This window comes from Crinia signifera, chromosome 4, assembly GCF_055691185.1.
Source record: "Crinia signifera chromosome 4, ASM5569118v1, whole genome shotgun sequence".
In the NCBI taxonomy this organism is placed as follows: domain Eukaryota; kingdom Metazoa; phylum Chordata; class Amphibia; order Anura; family Myobatrachidae; genus Crinia; species Crinia signifera.
The window spans coordinates 223,796,917-223,819,092 of record NC_139220.1 but is presented as its reverse complement, the minus strand read 5'-3'; the positions used below and the strand labels follow the sequence as shown (position 1 = coordinate 223,819,092).

General features: G+C 44.2%; 1 protein-coding gene across 1 annotated transcript in view; it reads right to left on the bottom strand.

Annotated features, from left to right (window-relative positions):
• DNAAF4 (dynein axonemal assembly factor 4) overlaps positions 1-22,176 on the bottom strand; it is a 38,314-nt gene that overhangs the window by 9,041 nt on the left and 7,097 nt on the right. The window contains exons 2-6 of the mRNA XM_083183866.1: positions 12,028-12,175; positions 10,900-11,033; positions 9,794-10,007; positions 6,903-7,027; positions 3,770-3,879 (exon numbers count right to left, since the gene is read on the bottom strand). Of these exons, the coding sequence (XP_083039992.1) occupies positions 3,770-3,879; positions 6,903-7,027; positions 9,794-10,007; positions 10,900-11,033; positions 12,028-12,175 (731 nt within the window). The remainder of the gene's footprint in view (positions 1-3,769; positions 3,880-6,902; positions 7,028-9,793; positions 10,008-10,899; positions 11,034-12,027; positions 12,176-22,176) is intronic.

Here is a 22,176-nt window from a genome sequence, read left to right as displayed (position 1 = left end):
CTGGGACCAAGGGGGCGATTCAGGTTGGTTTGCAAAAGCAAACTCTTTTTAAAGTGGACTGCAGGGGGGGGGGGATACAAACTGAAATCTAAATTGCAGTGTAAGAATAAAGCAGCCAGTATTTACTCTGCACAGATACAAAATAATCCACCCAAATGTAATGGTGCCTATACACTTATTGGCACCATTATTCGATGCCACCAGCGTTCCCTCCGACCCACCCTCTCTCCGTACCCACCGCCCGCTGAATGCATTGCAATTAGATAGATATTATGTGCAGCATATACTATCTATCGACGTGACATTCAACTGGTGGGCCTGCACATCGCATCACATAATAAATAAAATGATTAAAAACGAACAGATGTGGTCAAAATCGAATGATTCTATGCAATATCTCATAAGTGTATGGGCTACAGTAAGCTCTCTGCCCCACCTGCAGTGCACATGGTTTTGTCCATTAAAGAAGGAGTTTGCTTTTGCAAAGCAACCTGAATCACCCCCCAAGTACCAACATGCAAATGAAAGTTCTAGGCACTCATTGTCTTTCCCCATGTTCCTTTAGCTGTGGGGGTACCAAAGTATCTCCCGGCCATGCTCATGCTTAATTAGGGCTCCTGTTTAAAAGATCTGGTACTTGTTTCCTAGAACGGCGCCCATCGCGGGCATCGCATGTACATCGCATGCCATTATAATGGCATGCGATGCGCCCGATGCGATGTCTGCGATTTTACATAGAAATGCATGGTAAAATGTAAATCGCGTCGGTCACATCGCATGCAGCCAAAAAAATCGCATGCGATGCGACCAACGCGATTACCGATTTTACATAGGGAACAATGTTAAATGGCCCAATTGACCCGATTTTACATAGGGAACAATGTTAAATGCCCACAGACCCAAATAGCCACCCTGAAGTGTGAAATGGCCCCCCCAATTGTTAACGCCACCCCACGATCAACGTCAACCCAAAGCGTGGCGAGCGCAGCGGCGGTACGTGTCCTCGGCGGTACGCGTCCTCCGACCTTTTCATACCCCCACTATCCACGTCGGCGTGGAGTTGAGAATAAAAAGTGTGGCGAGCGCAGCGAGCCACCGAGCCCGAAGCGCGGCGAGCGCAGCGAGCCCCGCAAAGGGACGTGGAAAATATGTTAAGTAATCCGTGTGCGCTCGCCACGCTTCGGGAGCGTGTTCCGCGTCCGCTCGCCACGCTTCGGGCTCGCCACACTTTCTATTCTCAACTCCACGCCGACGTGGATAGTGGGGGTATGAAAAGGTCGGAGGACGCGTACCGCCGTCCCTCGCGGGCTCGCCACGCTTCGGGTTGACGTTGATCGTGGGGTGGCGTTAACAATTGGGGGGGCCATTTCACACTTCAGGGTGGGTATTTGGGGTCTGTGGGCCATTTAACATTGTTCCCTATGTGAAATCGGGTCAATTGGGCCATTTAACATTGTTCCCTATTTAAAACTTGCGGTAATCGCGTCGGTCGCATCGCATGCGATTTTTTGGGCCGCATGCAATGCGACCGACGCTATTTTTTTCCTTGCAATGCCCAAGATCAAAATCGTGGGCGCCGTTCTAGGAAACAAGTACCAAAGATCTTAACATGTTCAAAAGTATGGAGATCTAGTGGTAAATGTAATAGTGTGCAAGAAGCCGAAGGTACGGGTTTGTCTGAGAATGGCAGTATATTTAAAGAGGTAATCATTTACAAGGCAAAACCAGATTGTTTTTGCTTTCTAAATGATGATTGCTGCTTTAAAAATACGCCCATTCTCAAACAAACTCTCGCACCTCCGGCTTCTTGCACCCTATTACATTTATAACCATACTTTTCCTCAAATAGCTTGTCTGTATCTAGAAAGGAACGTATCCGCAAATATTTCATAAGACTTAGGGTGGTATTAAATCCCGGGTCACGACTATCGATCCGTTCCGACATCCGTGACCCGTTTTCATTTTGCTCGACAGCATATCGCCAGGCGAAAAGGGGGCATGTCCACATAAACAGCCTTGGATTGTCGAGATTTGACCGTGATCGCAACAATCCATGGCCGAAATCAACAAAACAGGCCCGACAGCTTTCGAAGACAGAATTGAATAGGCACCCGCCGCTATTTCCTCTGTCGCAAATAGCAGCGGGGATTGAACACCCCCCTTAGTCTATCTTTCTGATAAGGAGTAAATATTGCCCCATTGACAAAATCAGATCTTGGCATAGGGCAGTGCATCCCAAACTCGGTCCTCAAGGCAAGTTTTAAGGCTATCCATGCTTAAGCACAGGTGATTTAATTAAAACCTTAGTCAGTTTGATTATGCCACCGGTTTACATACACAGATCATCTTTACTGGCTATGGCAGTACCCTTGAATATTATATTGGATTAATAATTATCCCTCTTGTCATCATAATTGCAGATATCCTTTAGATTGCTTTGAGGACAGTTTGGGAAAGCCTGGAATAGGGTTTAGGCTCAACTTAATAGGCGCTAGGCTGCTTAGACGGAAATCTGGATCATACCAAATAGAGGCAAATACAGTCAGGGCCGTCTTAACAGCAGTGTGGGCCCCTGGGCAAAGCAATGCACTGGGGCCCTTACCCATTCTCCCCTCCTAGGGGTGGGGGATGCTATCAGCAGCAGCTTTGATGTCCCACGAGTGACAGGGGGTGCTCTATCTTCCACTCAACATGTAGTACCTGGAGCAGTAACTTCTGATAATTACTCCTTTACTGCACAGGTGGTGGGAGGGAGAACACTAACGTGTGGAAGGGGGCAGTGAGCTGAATGAAGGGTCCCTTGTACATGACTTCCAGGGAGGTAGGGGGTGTTTTATACACAGGGAAGGGTTGGATAATGGAGTGGGCTTAATATTCGGCATTTTCCGGTGGAAGGGCAGCTTGTTTGACTGCAGATATCGCCATTATCTGGGAATAGATTTCTTAGCCTTAAATAGTATAGAAACCTAGAGTCTCAACTTTCAGGAGGTGCTGGGGACTTGGGGATCAGAGATCAGGAGCCAGAGCAATCCATTGACAAAAATATAAAACTGTACACCAGATGTTTGGAGCTGGAGCAGGGACCGGCTGTTTGAAGGCAGATATCTCTGGTTCTGGGCATGATAGAGACAAGCTGCTAGTGTCGCCAGAAAGGGGAGAGGCCCAGCTTTTGGAATATACTCAGATAGAACCTGAGAAATATGACTGGGAAGTGCAATTAACAGGTTGGATGTGGACTGCTGCTTTGAAGTTGGATATCTCCAGTTACCAAGGGCCGATTTTCAAAATACTGTTATCCCTGGAAAAGGGGGATCCTCAGCTATAAGTTTAGGGCCCTTATACACCTGGGGCCCCTGGGCAAGTGCCCATTAAGCCTCTACGAATAGACAGCCCTGAATACAGTAGAACAATTTAAACATGCTTGGGATAGGCATATTGATATCCTAACAAAAAATAAGGATCAAATATGGTTTGAGGTAACATGTTTTAAAAAGGTGCAGACTAGATGAGCCAAGTGGTTCTTATCTGCCGTCAAATTCTATGTTTCTATGTTTAAGGCAAGTCGCACAGTCTCAATATCAAAAAACCCAAAATGAATACACTGATATTACCTCCTCTGCAATAGAGGCCGCATTGTGCGCCCAATAAATAGTTACTTTTGTTGCACTCACTCAATTAGAAGGAATGCATATTTCTTACCATGTACAAAGCAATCAATAGAGAATACCCAATGTCATTAATTCTATACAGTGCTGTCAACTAAACTCACTTTCCCTTCTCCTTCAGCCATTCTGGGTTTCTTTCTTCTTCCTTTAAGTCTTCAAGCTCAAGGTTGTCAGTGTTAATAGCTCTGCGGGCTGCTGCCTGTTTTTGTAACCACTAGAATATAAAATCGGGAAAATAGACTGAACATTCTGATTATTGGATTCTTTACATTTTTTCCTAGTAACTAATTTATTTGCAATGTGTCTGTTAACACAAAGCAACTCTTATTAACATCATTGGCTGAGAATTGTCTGTTTCAATAAATAAAACAATAACCATACAGTCTTTGTAAACAGTTGTCCTTACAGTCAGTGCTATTTTTCAGCAGGAACCAGCAGGAACTCCGTTCCTGAACCTCTAATTAAATATGACATCATCAGGAACTGAAAATGTACTTTCCATAAGATAAGTTTTATTTTAAAGTCACCTGTGAGTGCCTTTGTTTCTAAATACAATATATACATCTATCTTTCCCTCCCTCTCTCTATTCTATGTATATTTTTTTATTTACTGTATTTGCTGGCGTATAAGACTACTTTTTTCCCCTGAAAAACATGCCTCCAAGTGGGAGGGTCGTCTTATACGCCGGGTGCACTTATATAACAAACTCTATATTTTGAGTGGAAATGTTGGGGGGGGTCGTCTTATACGCCAAGTCGTCTTATACGCCGGCAGATACGGTAATTGATCCACCCCCAGACCTGGAGTTCCTGGACCTATTTTTCCAGAAAAATAGTACTGCTTACAGGTAACAAAGGGCCTTAATTATGTTGGATCACTTATGCAATATTCAACCTGCAGTTCACAGATTATCGGGAAACTGCACATGCACAAGACCCATTCTGAGTGGGTACTGTTATCCTGCAGTGCAGGGACCTCCAGTATCAGATGCTAGCCTGGAGACCTCCTGTATATTTGCAAATATATGTAAGCAAGATCTCTGAATAACCTACAACCTTGTGGTTTTTCAAATCTTATTGCTAATGCCCCCATCCCTTTCAGCATCGCCAATTTCACTGAGCAGCTTTCAGTTTGTTTTACACTATCCCATATGTTTAGTATGATCCATTAACTTAAAGAACCCTTATTGTTATGAATTTGTGTGGTCAAATAATTTCTAAGGGCTATTCAAGGCCTGTGGTACCCTCTATCACTGCGGCACAGCTTTAGGTCGGTCTACAGCCACCCACACACACACTGCCATCTGTACCCCTCTATCATGTGCTGACAATCTGCGACGGCCAGGAACTATACAATTACACAGCCCTGTCAACAGGCACACTGGGCTCTCACCAACCACTTGTGTTGCTTTGTGGTAAATCCGCTACTGCCCATGATCCATTTTTCCTGGCTTCCAATGATGTGCTAGATACAGTAATTTAACGTGCTACTTTACTCTAATGTTACTGTACAATAATGTCACCTTATACTGTAGTTTAGTCTAAGATTATTGTAAAATGGAAAACCACAAGATGGAACCCAGATAGTGTAGGTAGCACAGAGGCGGCTGTGTTAGCATAGCAACTTTGCTTGCCCTATAGCTCTATTACTACAGTTCATGCAGCCTCAAGTTTATATGTCCTTGTTCGTTCACAGGGACTGGGTGCCCTAGATTCCTTCATGGTCCGAAAACAGTGGCGTAACTAAAAATTTGCTCTCCCCTGCCCAAAAAAATTCAGGCACCCCCCCCCCCCAGTCCCATACATTAATTAAAATGTTGTTACCTACATACTCATTGCTAGGAGTTAAATGCTCTTTGCCAGGGGTGACATGCTCATTAACAGGGCTTCCATGATCTTTTCTGGGGGTTTTATCAATTGCCAGGGTTTTTTTGCTCATTACCAGTGGGTTAAATGGTCATTGCCAGGGAGTTATATGCCCATTGCTAGGGAGTTACATGCTCATTGCCAGGGCAATATTTATATATTCCAGGGGCAATAAATATATATCGCTACCCAGAATCTGTAACTTCAGAGTAGCAATATACGCTACCAATTGGGACCTCTAGCATCTATCCATCTGTCCATTAGGACCTCTAGCATCTGTCTCCTCCAAAGCTGTGGCCATTTCTGAAGAGACATTATCAGCAAATTCCATATGGACAGCTAGACCCATTGGAATCTGCAGAGACCATGCACCCTCACAGTGCCAGCTCCTCCAAGCCGCCGCTTGGGCTGCAGTGCCATTATTACGCCACTGTCCAAAAATGTAACCGTTTTCAGACTCCAGTCCTCCAGGACACCTTTGAGTGCATGCTTTACAGATTTAAATTATAATATGAAGGAGATCTGTAAAACATTAATTGTTGGGGGTCCTTCAAAATATAGTTGGGGCACATGGATTTGTAACTACATTCATTGGCCTCTCACTAAATTTGCCATGTGTTACTTGGGAGTGCTTTTCAGAGTCTTGCGCTGTCCTGAGCGCTGCTGTGGTCCTGGCAGAGGGGGCAAAGCCAATTATGTATTACCCGGACATCCCATTTGGTGCACCCCCCACTACCCAGCAGGAAATCACTCCTGATGCCGTTTGACTGGAGAGGGAGAAACCTTGTGAACTACAAGACTAACCTGACCATGGACTGGGAAGTCCCAACCACCGGAGACGCAATGCCCAGGCATTTGCAGCAACCAAAAGGAATCCCGACCATAAGGACACATTAACCACTAGGATACACTATCACCCAGACGGAACATGGGAGCCAAGTCGGCACAGCGCACCTCAGTCTGTCTGTGAAATAACCCGATTATACAAACATACCACTCTCTTTCAGTGCGTCTCTCTCTCTCTCACTCCCCCGTGTCTCTCTCTCACTCCCTCTATTGATTCGATCTCCTCATGTCTCTTTCTTTGACTCTCTCCTCGTGTCTCTCACTTTCACTCCGTGTCACACTTGCTTGCTCGCCGAGTGTCACTCTCGCTCTCTAACTCTGTGCCTCTCTTAGCAGGAATAGATTAGATAAGTGGTTCCCAAACTCAAGGCACCTTTACATTCCAGGTTTTCAGGAAACCCATGCTTGAGTCCAGGTGGCTTGATCAGTTTCCCAGCCAATTTTATTTAACCATCTGTGCTCACAAAAGTTCTATAATTAAAACATGGACAGATAAGGTACCTTAACTCCGCCCATTTGTCTTACCTCCTCCTCTTCGGCCAGCAGAGATTCCCTGATAGCCGTAGGGAACACACGAGGAGTAAACTGAAATGTAATACTGCCAGTTTTCCTTGTAGGGGGCACTATCTTATCATTGCTGTGTGTTTGCACTGTTGACATACAATAACATTTATGTAAGTGCAGTGCAATACATATATGCAAACAAAAAAACATTTAGCTAAACCACCATATTTGCAGAGATTTCCAAAAACTGACAAGAAGAGAAAGTAAGAAAATTAATAAAAGTACATAATACTGCCCTAAGCAGCATTGTACTAGCCTTATTATTGGCTAGTTATGGAAGATTGGCTTGTAGCTTTGTTTAGGAAAGGGAATGCAAATCAGTGTATGTAAATGAGTGAGTTGTCATTAATTATACAAATTATGAACGAATAATGCGAAAATTCTCTCTGCTTTCTGTTAATAAGATCATGGGTATTCCTGTGTCTAACACTTAGGTCATCATCAAATGACCGAAGTAGGGAGGACCTATATTTACTTTTTTGAGTGGTTGGTGAGTGGACTCAATGACCAGATCTGCTTGTTGTTAGTGTACACAAGTCATGTTATCCCCTTGTTCAACAGGTACTAAAATTAGACTGTAAATAAAAATTTGGCCGGGCATATGTGTTGTGTTTACAGAATAATTTACTGTGGTCTTATCAAAGTTCATTAACGTTATGTTCATATCTTACCACAAGAGGGCAAACAGGCCAAAACAGAACAACAGTATACACAAACAAAGACCTACACTACCAGATCCTTTACAGTACGCTGGGAAATACTGTACTCCAATTATTCTAGTCAATATGGTAAACTATTATTCTGAAATTAAGGAAGGCTAGAAAAGTGAAAATAAATAGGTTATAAAAGAGATTTGCACTCATGATAGAAATCCAAAAGAAAGTAAGCTTATTTGTTTTATAATATTAATAATAATAATAATAATAATAATAATAATAAAAAACTATTCACATTTAGGTAATGTTCAGTCAAGAATTCCATTGATAGAACTAAAATAACATTATGTGCACATTAAAAACGTTAATTAAATGTTTCATTTTACATCAGATGTCAATGAAAGTTCAAGTTCTGCTTCTATTGCTGGGTAACGCCTATAAGTACTAATGCACTTTCAACTGCGGTAAGCCATGCAGAAGAACTGAAACCAATGCCATAGTACATATGCCAGAATTACCTATTAATAAATAGGATGTTGTTAAAACTGTGTTTGACATAATAGTTTCCTGTTAGAATAACACTAACCGGCCAATTTAATTAGTGGTGATATTCTTACACCCCTTGCATGAGGGGGCAAGTAGTAGTAGTAGTAGGTTTATTTATAAGGCGCCACAAAGTGTCCGCAGCGCCGTACATAGCAAACAAAAACTAATTACAAGGCAACGTACAGGGTGTGTTGATAAAATACAGCATAAATAGGTCACATACGTTACTGCATAATGTAGAAGTGTCCCTCATATATAAAATGTCACACTGTGGGTGAAATTTAATAGGATGAAAGATTCAGAAAGTGAGAAATCTCCAGTTTTTTTTAAAGCGGCAATCGTTTACACTGCAAAGTCAGTTTGATTTTGAAGTGTAACTGGAGATTTCTTACCAAATCTCTCAGGTACTTATGTATTAACCGGGTGCCCGGCTACGCTACTCTGACAACGAAGGTTTGCCTTTGCCGTGCGCCCGGCTAATACTTACGGGGCAGGCGGCTGGAGGGGGGAGATGCCGGCTGCCCTGCTATTACGTACGGCGGGCGGCTCTGTGGTGAAGGCTGAAGGGCGGGCAGCAGTGCGGCGGTGCTTCAATGGCAGCGGAGGGGGGAGATCCCGGCAGCACTTGCTATTTAGTGTACTGCCGCTGGGGGAGCATCACATGGTTTCCCTGCTCCCCCAGTGGCACTACGCTAATAGCGTACCCGGGGAGGACTGTCATGGTGGCTGTGATGTGGGGATACGAGTGCCGGAGGCGCAGGGGACATCGTGGATGGTAGGTATAATGCACACTACACACACACACAACACCACTAACACAATGATATCCCCACTATCCACGTCATACCCCCAGTGTCCACGTGGGCGTGGAGTTAATTTTATAAAGTGTGGCGAGCGCAGCGAGCCCGAAGAGTGGCGAGCGCACGCGGATCCGCTGCACATGCCACACTTTATAAAATTAACTCCATGCCCACGTGGACACTGGGGGGGTATGACGTGGATAGTGGGGATATGATCCTTTATGTATTAGCAAAGCTCCAGTTACGTAAATTACGTAATTTGCGTAAATTACGTAGCCAGCATAGTGGTGTATTGGTATTCTCAATACACCACTACGCAAACTACGTAATGGGCGCCCTGCTAATACATAAGTACCATCTCTCACTTTCTGAAACTCTCATCCTATTGAATTTCACCCTATTATCAATATTTTTAATAATTGCTGCTTCTTTAAATTGGGGAGGCGGATCCAAGGGGTTCATGTGAATATTCTGTAGAGGTATGCAGTGCACATCAACAACGCCAATTTGAGATGACTTTACACTTATCTGGCAGATGATCTTCCAGATAGTTGTATAGCTTATACCCAGCTTTAGATGCATTACCTGGCGTTTCTATATCCATGAGCCAGTTGAGGAAGACGCTGCATTTATACAATACACTTGAGTCTGCATGTATTTTAGGGTCAAGATGCAGCCATGGAAACAAAGGTGTGTAGATACATTATTGCACATAAACAAATGTGCAGCTTTAAGTTCAACTCTAAAGGAGAACTAAAATCACGCTTTAGTTAAGCAAAGCTCTAATCCCCATGCAAGGAGTCCTTGTTCAGGTTTAACCCTGGATAACCGGGTACTTTAAAAAATATACCTTGTATGAGGGGCATTGATCGCTCTGTGAATACAGTTTTGTTTCGAACATTCTTCTGCTGTTCTTCTTCCCTCCTCCTTTGCTCTGCCTTCTCTCTGTTCCTTTGTTCCTCTTCTATTCTCTGCCGTTCTTTAAACTTCTCCAACTCTTCACTTGCTTTCCGTCTTTCTTCTTCTTTTACATTTTCTATTTGCTTTCTCTCTTCTTCATTGATCTAAAGAAAATGGTTTTAAAATCATGAAAAACTCCTGTGACAGGTGCTCAATACAGCTGCTTGGCTTAAAGAAAATCAGGCTCCATCTGTACACTCCATTTTGTCATAGCTCGGGGAAGATGTATGAAGCAGTGATAAGGGAGGAGAAGTGATAAAGTGACTGGTACTTTATCACTGGCCAATCAGCTCCTGACTGTTAAGTAACAGGCTGGGTTTTAAAATAGGGACAGTTAGGAGCTGATTGGCCGGTGATAAAGTACCATTCACTTTATCACTTCTCCTCCCTTATTATTATTATTATTATTATTACCACAATGTACTAAACATTTATTACAATATATATTTCATGGTCAAAAAGGTAACGGCTGGTGAAGAGCAATTATGACCCCTTCCCATACTCTAGAGTAGATATGCTGAATGGAAAAGTTTCACATCTAAATGTAAAACGGAATAAGACACTTCTAATACTGCAGAAATATTTGTAGTTCCTCTGTTTAATCTAGACTCAGGCTGGATGTATGTATATACATATATACTACTTGTGTGCATACAGATGTGTCCTCATACACGCTTAACATCCTTTGTGTGCCAGGTCCTGTGCTCCTCAGCTTGGAACAAGCATCTTTTTCATTCAAATGTGCATCTTCCTCACAATTTGATGTGGACACTCACTTTACAAGACTGGGACGATTCATTTGATATGTGCCAATTGTATATGGGTAAGCAAGGAGTCTGAGTCTGCATACGAATTGATACTATGCAGCAGCAGTTGTTGTTTTTTTATGACTAGTTGTGCGGTTCTTCTTACACAGATTCATACTCCGTCGTATTCAAATTGTGTTGAAGAAAGAGTGAAAAAATGCAAAATAATCCCCAAACCGAGGCGATTTACCTTCATCATAACCTCTAGAGAGTATTTCTCATTTTCCTTTTTCCTCACAGCCTTGGCCTGAATATCTTCCTTTATTTTCTCCTGCACTCTAATAACAGCATTCTCTCTGATCATTTGCATGGCTGCTTTCTCCACTGCAAAACAAAATCACGGCAGATGTTTAAAACTGCTTTAACTGAATCATATTTGAATTCAGCATCAGAGCACCTGCAATTTATATATATTTACTCCCATAGTGTTCATTCTAGCACCCCCTATCCTTGAAAACCCATGCATTTCCTCTTCCCTGCCTGGGGTATCGCTGTCTGCTGGAATGCTTCTAGCACAGTGTGGTCTGTAGATCATCACTGATATGCAAACCAGACTTGTGCTAGTATACCACAGCAGACAGCGATACCCCATGCAGGGAACAGGAACTGCATGGGTTTTCAAAGATAGCGGGTGCTAGAATGAACACTACTCCCAGGTAAAATCCGACTGGCAGATATTTCCTATTTGAAGTCCTACCTGCCAGTCACCAAAAGGAGTCCCATTGGAAGGTGTTCCCTCCCTCCTGGGCTGCTCTGTCATCTGTATTGTGCAGGCCTCTTCAATGCGGTCTTTCCTGACAGCAATGAAGAGGCATCTCGGCAGAACGGACCCAACTTTAAAAGCAATCAGGCCCGTTTTGCAGAGAACATCCATATCTCGCACACACGCCCCCTTTTCGGTGCACGGCAGGTAGGACATTGAATCCCGCCTGCCAAATATCAGTCGAGCGGGACGAGGCCAGGGTCACAATGGTCGTGACCCAGGATTGAATACCCCCTTAGACTTTTCTTGTGTCCACCATTTCTCCGTCAACCTTTTGCTTGGTTCTACCTTTTGTCTATAGCGATCTTGTGCACATCGACCATTTGATGTCGACCCCTTATACCATTACCGTCTCCTACACTCCAGCTAATTACTCTGTTATCTTATTGGGAAGGGGCAGAGCTAGAAATCAAATTTCGGGAAAAAGGCAAATTACAAAAAAATAATAATAAAAAAAAACGGAAAGTTATCACAATGGTCATTATCTGTTCATATTGTAAAATTGTGAATTTAATCCATCACTCATTTTCTAGCATAGTTTCATAACATACTTACTATTAGGCACAGAGAGAGCAGCCCAGAGAGAGGATTCCTGCTTATACAGAGTAAATAAAATAATCCCATTGCCAATCTTTGCATTGCTTTTGTCAACATCAATAGGAGCAAAGAGAAATATTTCAAACAAGAAAGGTGGATAATTTGCCTGCATTGGAGATAAAAGAAAAACGATATAAAACAAATAACAAAAGGTTTAATCTTAACACTACAATCGGCTATTTTGCAAAAGATTAACTAAGGGTTGATTCTGTCCTATCGCTCTCACCCCTGAAGCAGTGAATTTATTAATTGCCATCCATTTAAAATGCTGAATTCACAGGTCATATTTAAATATCCCATTTGTATAAAAAGAACACAGTGGTTGTATGGTACAAACTTTGGTGTAATATTAAAACTTCACTTTTAATAAATTTAATTTCAAAATAAGCTTTTCTCGTTTTAATTCTTAAAAAAAAAAAAGAGATGGCAAGATGTTGCAGTGAAATATAGAGGTTAAAATTAAAAAACAAAAATGACAAACACACAATAAAACACCAGTAGGGTACTCGCTTGTTGTGTCACATACATACAGTATATGTTATGTATACAGCTGCTAGGGTATCTGCTCTATAGTTCAATTCCTATACAATAAACACCAGATTTAGTATTATTTTTAGATTTATTCCAAAAATTGAATTTTTGTGTTGAGATTATTTTTAATTTATCATGTACTATTACATTTAGAACTTGCTGCTATTTCTTATATGTCGGACTTATGTTATCCCACTAGGACTTGTGCTGGGACTCCCAATGTCCTTGCTCCTAAGGATCGTCCTCCTAAGATAATGTAGTCCTCCTATAAATAACAACGGCTAATTAGGCTATATTGATTTTGCAGGGATGGAGTTATATTTAGTCAGGGAATGGCTGATGTCACGTTCTGATCATATAGTTTCAATCATTCCTTGAAAAGGTGCCCCAACAAATCATTGGTCTAAGGTCAGTGTGTCCTCTATTAATATGCACAATCGGCCAGGCGGCATCTATGTGCTTGCTAAACAGCGTATGTATGCTGCTTAGCATGCCTTAAGGTCCATACACACTGGGCGACTATGCCCAGCGTGTATGGACAGCGATGATAGCGTTCATCGCTGCGGGGAAAGCCGCTCAGTGCATACAAACTGAGCGGATTTCCCCCTGCCCGGCGCCGACGAAGGGAGGGGGGTCGGATGGCAATTGCATAGCGGAGCGCTATGCAAAGCCGTCCTGAAAGCCGCTCATCTGCTGGTATAACACGGCGATGTTGCGGGAGCCGCACCAGCAGCGCTCACCGCCGGGCCATACACACTGGGCGGCTTTGAGCTGAAAGCCGCTCAAACCTGCTGTTTTGAGCGACTTTCAGCTCAGTCGTCCAGTGTGTATCTCCTTTACTGAATCACCCCCTTAATTAGAATGATTCTGAGACAATTAGCCAAATGCAATAGCTCAGAGGTTTAATAAAAGAGGCAGTTATTTACAAGGCAAACCCATGCCTTGTAAATTATTGCCCCTTTAAAAAAACTATCTGAACTTGGAGGCTATTACATGTGGCCGCATGTTTCTCATTTTGGTTAAATCAGCATAAATATACAATAGCACATATATATTGTGCAGCATGGCTTCTATTGCTAATAGCATGTATTCTGTTGCTAGATAACGATCATGTACACATTCCACATAATATAGAATGGGATTTATAAAGCTTTTATTCCGATATATACTCAAGGGACAATATTAGTTAACAAGCGATCATTTTCACTGTACTTCCCTATCTATTAATATATTTTCTTTCAGTAACTAAAAGTAATTTTTCTATACGTCCAAATAATCTGGCTGCCTCCAAGACAGTGTATGTTATTTGAGCCAACTAGCGATCTGGAAGAAGCTGCCCCGCTAGAGTGAAATCCCGTCTTGCGAATTAATGTACGTATGGATCTGCATGTCTAGCGTAGAATTAGCAGCTGAACGAACATGTCCACAATCCTTTGTAACAGGCTCACCATCTAATGATAGTGAGCGTCAGCTGCCTGCCCCCACCAGGCATCGGAACACTCGCGTACCCATGGGAATGTTGAGCGTTTTCATGGGGACCCCCATAAAATGCTGTGCTTTCCTATGCGTCATCCCCCCCTGTGCGAACACCTCTTCGACTGTGCAAGTCGCCAAAGGAGTCCGCACAGCGGCCCTACGCATGCGTATATTAGCATATATGCATGCGCAGAGCCAAAACATCGTTCCCTGATGTGAATACGAAGAGTGGGGGAGCAGTTATTTGGGAAGGGAAGTGTGATGGGGTAGTAAACTGGGGCATGGGACAGACATACTGGGGTTATTGAAGTGTGTGTGTGTGGGGGGGGGGGGGGCAATAATGTCCCCTAAACCTCTGCCTGTGCAGATGCCCCAACCTCGCCCAACCTCTCCAAGAGCTGCCCCTGCCTGGGGTCTCACAGTGCTCCCCTGCTCAGCACACTAAAAACACTTTTTCCACCAAAGGAGCAGGTCAGGGCCTGGCACAGCTATCTGCTGCCCTGTCTGAGCAGCTCTATGGCTCCTCTGGTAATGCTGCTGGACCTTTGTGGATGTTTCTGCTTCCTTGGTATTTAGCCCAATGACCCTGGTTCTGGCACTGCTGATTGAAAAACAATGTGTATATCCCATCTAATTCCATTTATAGTAAGCAATTCATTATGGAAAAAATAAACAGCATTACCGTGACAAAAGACCAAATCTCCATTGAATTACACATTTTACACATTAATCATTTGATTTTTCTTGAAATATATTAAATATATCTCTACGCTGTTCACTGAAAATTAATCATTTGTATGTGGCAAAGCTGGCAAATAGTTACAGTAAATGAAAAAAATGATCCAAAGATGTTTTGTGAAGCTGTGTTTGATCATATCAAAATGAACAGAAGATTACGGTGTCCTGTATGTTTCTTTTCAGGCGCCTGATAGTTAATGCCATCCTCAGATGGCATTAGTCATTGTGATCCATATAGGCTACTTTTATTTATTTGCAGTTTCTTATATAGCGCAGCAGATTCCGTTGCACTTTACAATAGTAGACAGTGATAAAACAAACTGGGTAACAACAGACTTGGAGGTAGGATGGCCCTGCTGCAAGCTTACAATCTATAGGGATATAGGAGGGAAACACAAGGACAGGCACCAGTAATAGCATAGCAGTCCCATATATCCTACTTTTATATGGATATTCAAAATGGAAGATACTTAAAATTGGGTTTCAATGTATAGGTTGACAGTAGATAAACCCCATATGGTCGGCTTTCATTCGGATGACAGGTTTAAAAGGGGCAAAAGGTCTACATGTGAAGGTTGGCACGTTTGTTTTTTTCAGGTTTTTCCAACTTTTGTTTGATTTTCTATCCACGCGGACTACACACACCAGAACGAGTAACCTTGCTAGAAGTGTGGCTAGTGAAGCTAGCCTGCAAGGGTACACATTTCCACTGATTATGCCTGCATATGGTTAAACATTAAAAAAAAAAAAAACTTACTGTATCAACCATTCCAGATCCCACAGCCATGAATGGGATCACCTATGATACATTACATTCAAATGGACCACATACGATATATCGCATGCGATACCTCCCACTAGTGGATGGTGGCCTTAACTCTCTCTGCGCATGTTACATTTGCCCTCACCTGCTGTGCACATGGGTGTTGTCTATGGGTGTGGTATGGGATCCCGACAGTCATTAGCCCGACGTCGGGATCCTGACTGGCTGGACAAGTGCAAGCGCAACAAAGCGGGCGGAGCAAGCGCAACAAAGCCCCTTGCGGGCTCGCTGTGCTCGCCACACTGCGGGCACGGTGGCTCGCTACGCTCGCCACCTGTTCTATTCTCCCTCTATGGGGGGTCATGGACCCCCACAAGGGAGAATAGCCGGTGGCCGTCGGACCCCAAGTGTCGAGGTTTTGACTGTCGGGATCCGGACGTCGGGGTAATGACTGTCGGGAAACTGTCCAGCACCCGTTGTCTATTTGCTAAAAAATGTGCTATGTGATCAGGTGTAAATAACCCCCATGAATAGGATGAGGAGCTTGTGGTTGTCCTTGTAGTACCAAAATGGAAGATCTTGCGGCCTCCAGTTGAGTTAAGGTGCATACACACTGAACAATTTGAATTACAATGTGGGCCTGCTAGTGCAGCAGTAGGAATAACGTAATACACTTACTTTAGTTCACAGGGACTAGCCTGGTCTGCATATCTCTCGCCGGGAATTTTATCCTCAGAGGAGGAATAGAAGCAGCCACAGCCCTCTACCCACACCAGGCAGTGCCATCACACGACAGGAGGAGGGAGAGGGAGAGAGAAAACGGGCAACATGACCTAGTATCTCAGTTGTGAGGGCGCAATGTGGGGTGACAATGTGGGGTGCAGCAGCACTGGAGTCCAACTCCATGATGTGACTGAGTGACAGTGGCAGCCAATGGGGGCGTGACGTCGGCTTGTGTGCACTAGGACACCCGCACAGCCTGTGTGCACGTCGCTGCCTATGGTGGTCGATCACTGTGGGAGTATGGAGCTGGGGACGTGAGTGCTTCCGCTGCATCTACTGCAGATTCAATTCACAACAGCTGCCCTGCAGCAGTGTCTCTATATTCACAACAATCCCCGCAACAAACAAGCCACTGCGGGGTGTGCGGCACTAAAGTTACACCACTGGTTCCCTATTGATGGGAACGACCGATCGTTAAAATAGTTCCGTATATCATAATGCTGCATGTACCAGCCGATCATTAAGAATGGTCTATGATCTTCCCTGCATGCAGGAAGATCATAGACCAATCTTTTGTGAAGTGTATCAAATTGTTCCATGTGTATGCACGATGAATGATTTGATACACTCGTGAACGATGTCGGAACGGTTCCGGCATCGTTCTGTGCGTATGCACCTTTAGCTCTAAATTTAGAAATATATAAACATATGACCCAAAGTGGGTGCAATTATTATACAGCATTGGACCATCAAAAGCAGAGATGCCTAGACATTGCTGGTAGCTTAACCATATGTTTTCTAATGTATGTAACAGAGAGCTCTGCATTTACTATTATCATATACTGTATATATGCAAGTTGTAACACTGTATACCAGGGTTGGGGAACCTTTTTTGTTCCAAGGGCCGTTTGTATGGGGAAAAAAATCCTTCAGGGGCCATATGTAAAAATTTCTCTTACAAATTGTCTCGCTGCAGCCATCCCACACTCCGGCGGCTGCCGCTGAATAGGACCGACAGTCTCCGGCTGCTGTTGATTAAGAGGAATCTCGTGAGAACTACCGACCTCTCGCGAGAATTCCCACTGGGCGGGTGGGTGCGCCACTCAGGCCGGCTAGGGGTGCCGCATACGGCCCCCAGGCCTGAGGTTCCCCACCCCTGCTGTAGAGGAACTGGATGCCTTTTCCTGGGGTAGAAGTCAGCAAGCAGCAGCAGCTGAGAAAGTCTTTGGGGTGCAACTGGCCGCAACCAGTTTTATTCAGCAGAAAATAAAAATAAACAGCAAAAGAAAATACCTTGCCTGTCCGGCACTAACTAAACACAGGATATTCCTAACTATCTCTAAACAAAACACCAAGTTTTCCAGTCACTACTGGATAGCTAATGTGGCTTTCACATTGCCTAAACGTTTGAGACCCGGTATTTTGAAACGGTATTTAAAACGGTATATTACCATTTTAAACCCCTTTCACACCGCACATAAATACCGGGTCTCAAGCAGGTTTGCAGTGTAAAAGCAGGACAGACAGTAAATATGAGAGCGCAGTGCATATGTAATGAGTGGCTCATTACATATGCACATATGTAATGAGCGGCTCATTACATATGCACTGCAATCTCTCGCTACTGCCTGAGTCCTATATACCGGTTCAGAGCCATTCACACTGCATGAAAAACGGCTCTGAACCGTGTAGGACTGCTTTTTACCCGTTTGCAAATATTTGTAACCGGTAAATGCAGATTGGTGCTTTCACACTGCAGCTCTAACCGTTTTAAAAGGCTAATAGAAAAAAAAATCCGGCAATATACCGGTTAAGAGCTGCAGTGTGAAAGGGGTATTACTTGCATCAGAAAGCTTGTTCCTCTCACAGAGATTCTGCAGCCTCCCCAGGCAGTCTGCACACACTGATCAGTCCAGCAGCTCTACATGGGCCTTGTACAGCTGCAAGTGCTGATTAGCCCTCTGTGAGGCCAAACACCTGAGCTGGGCCTTTACTCAGCTTTAACAAAAAAGAAACATTCTCATGGAAGTTTTCCTGTTTCTAAAAGGTGTAAGGCAAGAACCTGGGACAAATATACCTGCCTTCACACACTATTCCAGTGTTCTTGTCACAATGTATATATCTTGAATCATACCTCCCAACTGTCACGATTCCGTCGGGACAGTCCCGATTTTCGGGTCCTGTCCCGACGTCCCACCCGCGGCAGGCATTGTCCCGCTGCGGGGGGGTGGCAGTTGGGAGACCCCCCAATGTAGTAGAATAGACACTGTGCGCATGCGCACAGCGTCTATTCTCGTATGAAAATGAGGTCGCTGCTAATTAGCATAAGCCGCGCCCTCATTTGCATACGCCACGCCCCTTTTCGGACGCTCGCGCGGCGAAGCCGCGCGAGTGTCCCTATTTCTTAACATGAAAAGTTGGGAGGTATGCTTGAATGACCTATACGCAGAGTATTTATGCCTTTCTACTTTACCTACTTTTAATCTGATCCCTCCCCAGCCTCCTAAACTTGCATATTTACTGCCCAGTGGCCACATATGCACAGTAAGTGTACTTTACCATTTACTCTTCACTGGAACATAATTTATCCAAGTCACTGCCCCAGCAGTGGGCTCTTTAAAAACTGTCCCTTAAAAAATAATTGTTTGATTACAATGGTAATAAATGGTACTTTAAAAATCCCCCACTGCCATTAACAATAAAGGCCCCTGCAGGTCTGAGCAGTGTACAACCTTGCACTTGCAGTAAGCACCCATGCAAGCCACAGTTGCCTACCCTCCCGTTTTCAGCAGGAGGCTCCTATTTTTATACCCAAGATATGCTGATGGGTAACCCAAAAGCATAGAAAGCAGCGCTGCACAAAATTCAATTTCAATCAATTTAATTGAATGAAAATAAAAATACACAATTATTGAAACAATGGCACACTGACATATATTAAAAATTTTAAATTGGGGAGGGGATGGGGATGAGGAGGGTAGTCCGCACCAGTATGTAGTGGGTATGGGGCAGTTGGTCGCCAATAATTCCAATGAGTGTGGAGGGATAAGGGGCAACTCCGGAGGTTTGTTGTATAATTACCAGGCTGTTCGCCACAAGCTGATTAGGTGTCCATAATTGATGGTAGTCCAGATTCAGTTCTTGTGAAAGTAAGCAAGCAGCTTCACTGGTTATGGCAATTCCTCTTACAGAGTTTAATCCACCTTTGCGAATAGATGCAGTCCTCCTGATGATATGGAGTAAGATGGCTGGCTTGTCCCCAAGGGTGCTCTCCTCAGACCCCAATAAACACCTGACGCGTTTCCCTGCTCTAGATAGCAGCTTTTTCAAAGGACCTTTGAAAAAGCTGCTATCTAGAGCAGGGAAACGCGTGATTGAAATTGAATTTTGTGCAGCGCTGCTTTCTATGCTTTTGGGTTACCCATCAGCATATCTTGTGCATTTTCTATTTTTGTGAGGACTGACTATCCTCCTAAAAGCAGCTGCTTTCTAGAGCTAACACCCATATTAAGCGCTCAGAAAACATTACCAAGTTTATTTTTCTTCCTATTTTTATACCTCAGCCTCACGCTGTCCCACTAAGTTCTCTTTCCCTCACGGGTTTTGACAGTGCCTGACCAAAAATCTGCACTGCACATGCGCGTGTGGGGCAGAGCCCCAACAGGATGCGTCATGACACGCGACGTTGTGATACTTAAAAGCTGGCCACCACAGGGTTATGTGTAGTAACCTGCTAGGAGAGTCCAGTGTCCAGTTCTTACCAAACTGTAATTTTACACTCAATGCGTAAATTTTCCACAAGTGATATTTTAAATTACATTTGATATAAACCTGCACATAAAGAAATTACGGTACTTATGTAATATCTGGGCGCCCGATTTTTTCATCACATCGCATCGCATGCAATATAGTGGCATACAATTCATGCGATTTTTCATTGTAAAGACCCGATTTTTAATTGTATAGTCAACCATGGGTGATTTCATACCCCCACTATCCAACTACGCATGGAGTTGATTTTATATAGTGTGGCGAGGGGACGCAGAATACATGTAAAGTAATCCGCGTGCATTCGCCACGATTCGGGCTCGGTGGCTCGCTGCATTCGCCACACTATATAAAATCAACTCCCTGCGTAGGTTGTATAGTAGGGGTATGAAATCACCCATGGTTGACTATACAATTAAAATCGGGTCTTTACAATGAAAAATCGCATCGCATGCCTTAAGTAGTGGCATGCCATGAAAAAAAATCGGGCACTCAGATAATACATAAGTACCGAAATTACTTAATTATAATCATATTTTTCAACGCATATAGCCAAAAGGTGGTCTTCATGTACTGAAAAACATATTTCTGATGCAGTATATTTGTTTTTAATTACTATGTTTCATCTAAGATCTCTAGGGTGACATTCTATAGGATGAGAGTTTTTCGCACGTCAGTTTTTCGCCCATTATCGCACTTTTTTTAAATCGCATTTTTGCCTTGGATTCGCATATTTAATGAGGTGTGTGTTCCGGCAAGAAAAGTGTGATTGAGTGTGATAAAGGGCGAATTTTCGGCATGAAAACGTGCGATTTTTAGGCATGAAAATGTGCGAATTTGAGCTTATGTGCGATTTTGGATTTATATATATAAAAAAAAAAAGCATAACCAGCCCCAGGCTCATTGAGCCGGACCTGGTTCCTAAAATACAGGGGACAAAAAGCGTAGGGGTCCCCCGTATTTCTGAAACCAGCCCCGGACTCTTGGACCGGTCCTGGTTCCAAAAATACGGGGGACAAAAAATCTGGGGGTCCCCCGTATTTTGAAACCAGCACCGGGCTCCAACAGCCCGCAGTGTTATGCCACAGCCAGGGGACACTTTTGACATAAGGTCCCCCGGCCGTACCATGAGCACCGTGGCTGGTCAGCCTTGGACGGGGTACCTGGAGGAGTGGGGACCCCCCCAATAAAGGGGTCCCCCCCAGGCTTCACCCGTCCAGGGCTGAAGCCCGGGGCTGTCACCGGCATCCCTGGCCAGTGGACGCCGGCCTGATGGGGTTAAATCTTTCAATCCTAACATTGCTTTATACAGGAGAACTACAAGTACCAGCAGACCTCCGCCGCAGGCTGGGACTTTGAGAACCACAAGTCCCAGCATGCGGGGCATTAATGGGCCCGCTGGGACTTGTAGTCCACCTGTAAAAAGAATGTTAAAAGAAAACACACACAGAGAAGTAAAACTTTATTACATACACATCCACACACCTCACTTTTACACCCACATACTCACCGATCCAGGATCCAGCGCTGGTCTCCCTTCTGCAGCAGAGCCGGCTACCCCCGCACTGACAGCGGGGACAACCGGCTTTCTCCGATGCAGCTAACAGCTTCTGTCGCGCTGTCCCAGCGCAACAGAGGCTGAGAGCGTCTTCGGCTTATGCGTCTCCATGGAGACGCATAGCTCAGCCAATCAGGGCTGAGCTATGCGTCTCCATGGAGACGCATCGCCCAATCACGCTCTCAGCCTGTGTCGCGCTGGGACAGCGCAACTTGAAGCTGTTAGCTCCATCGGAGAAAGCCGGTTGTCCCTGCTGTCAGTGCGGGGGTAGCCGGCTCTGCTGCAGAAGGGAGACCAGCGCTGGATCCTGGATCGGTGAGTATATTGTTGTAAAAGTGAGGTGTGTGTATGTGTATGTAATAAAGTTTTACTTCTCTGTGTGTGTGTTTTCTTTTAACAGGAGAAAGATTTAACCCCATCAGGCCGGTGTCCACTGGCCAGGGACGCCGTTGACAGCCCCAGGCTTCAGCCCATGACCGGTGAAGCCTGGGGGGGGGGGGGGACGGACACGACCCCTTTATTGGGGGGGTCCCCACTCCTCCAGGTACCC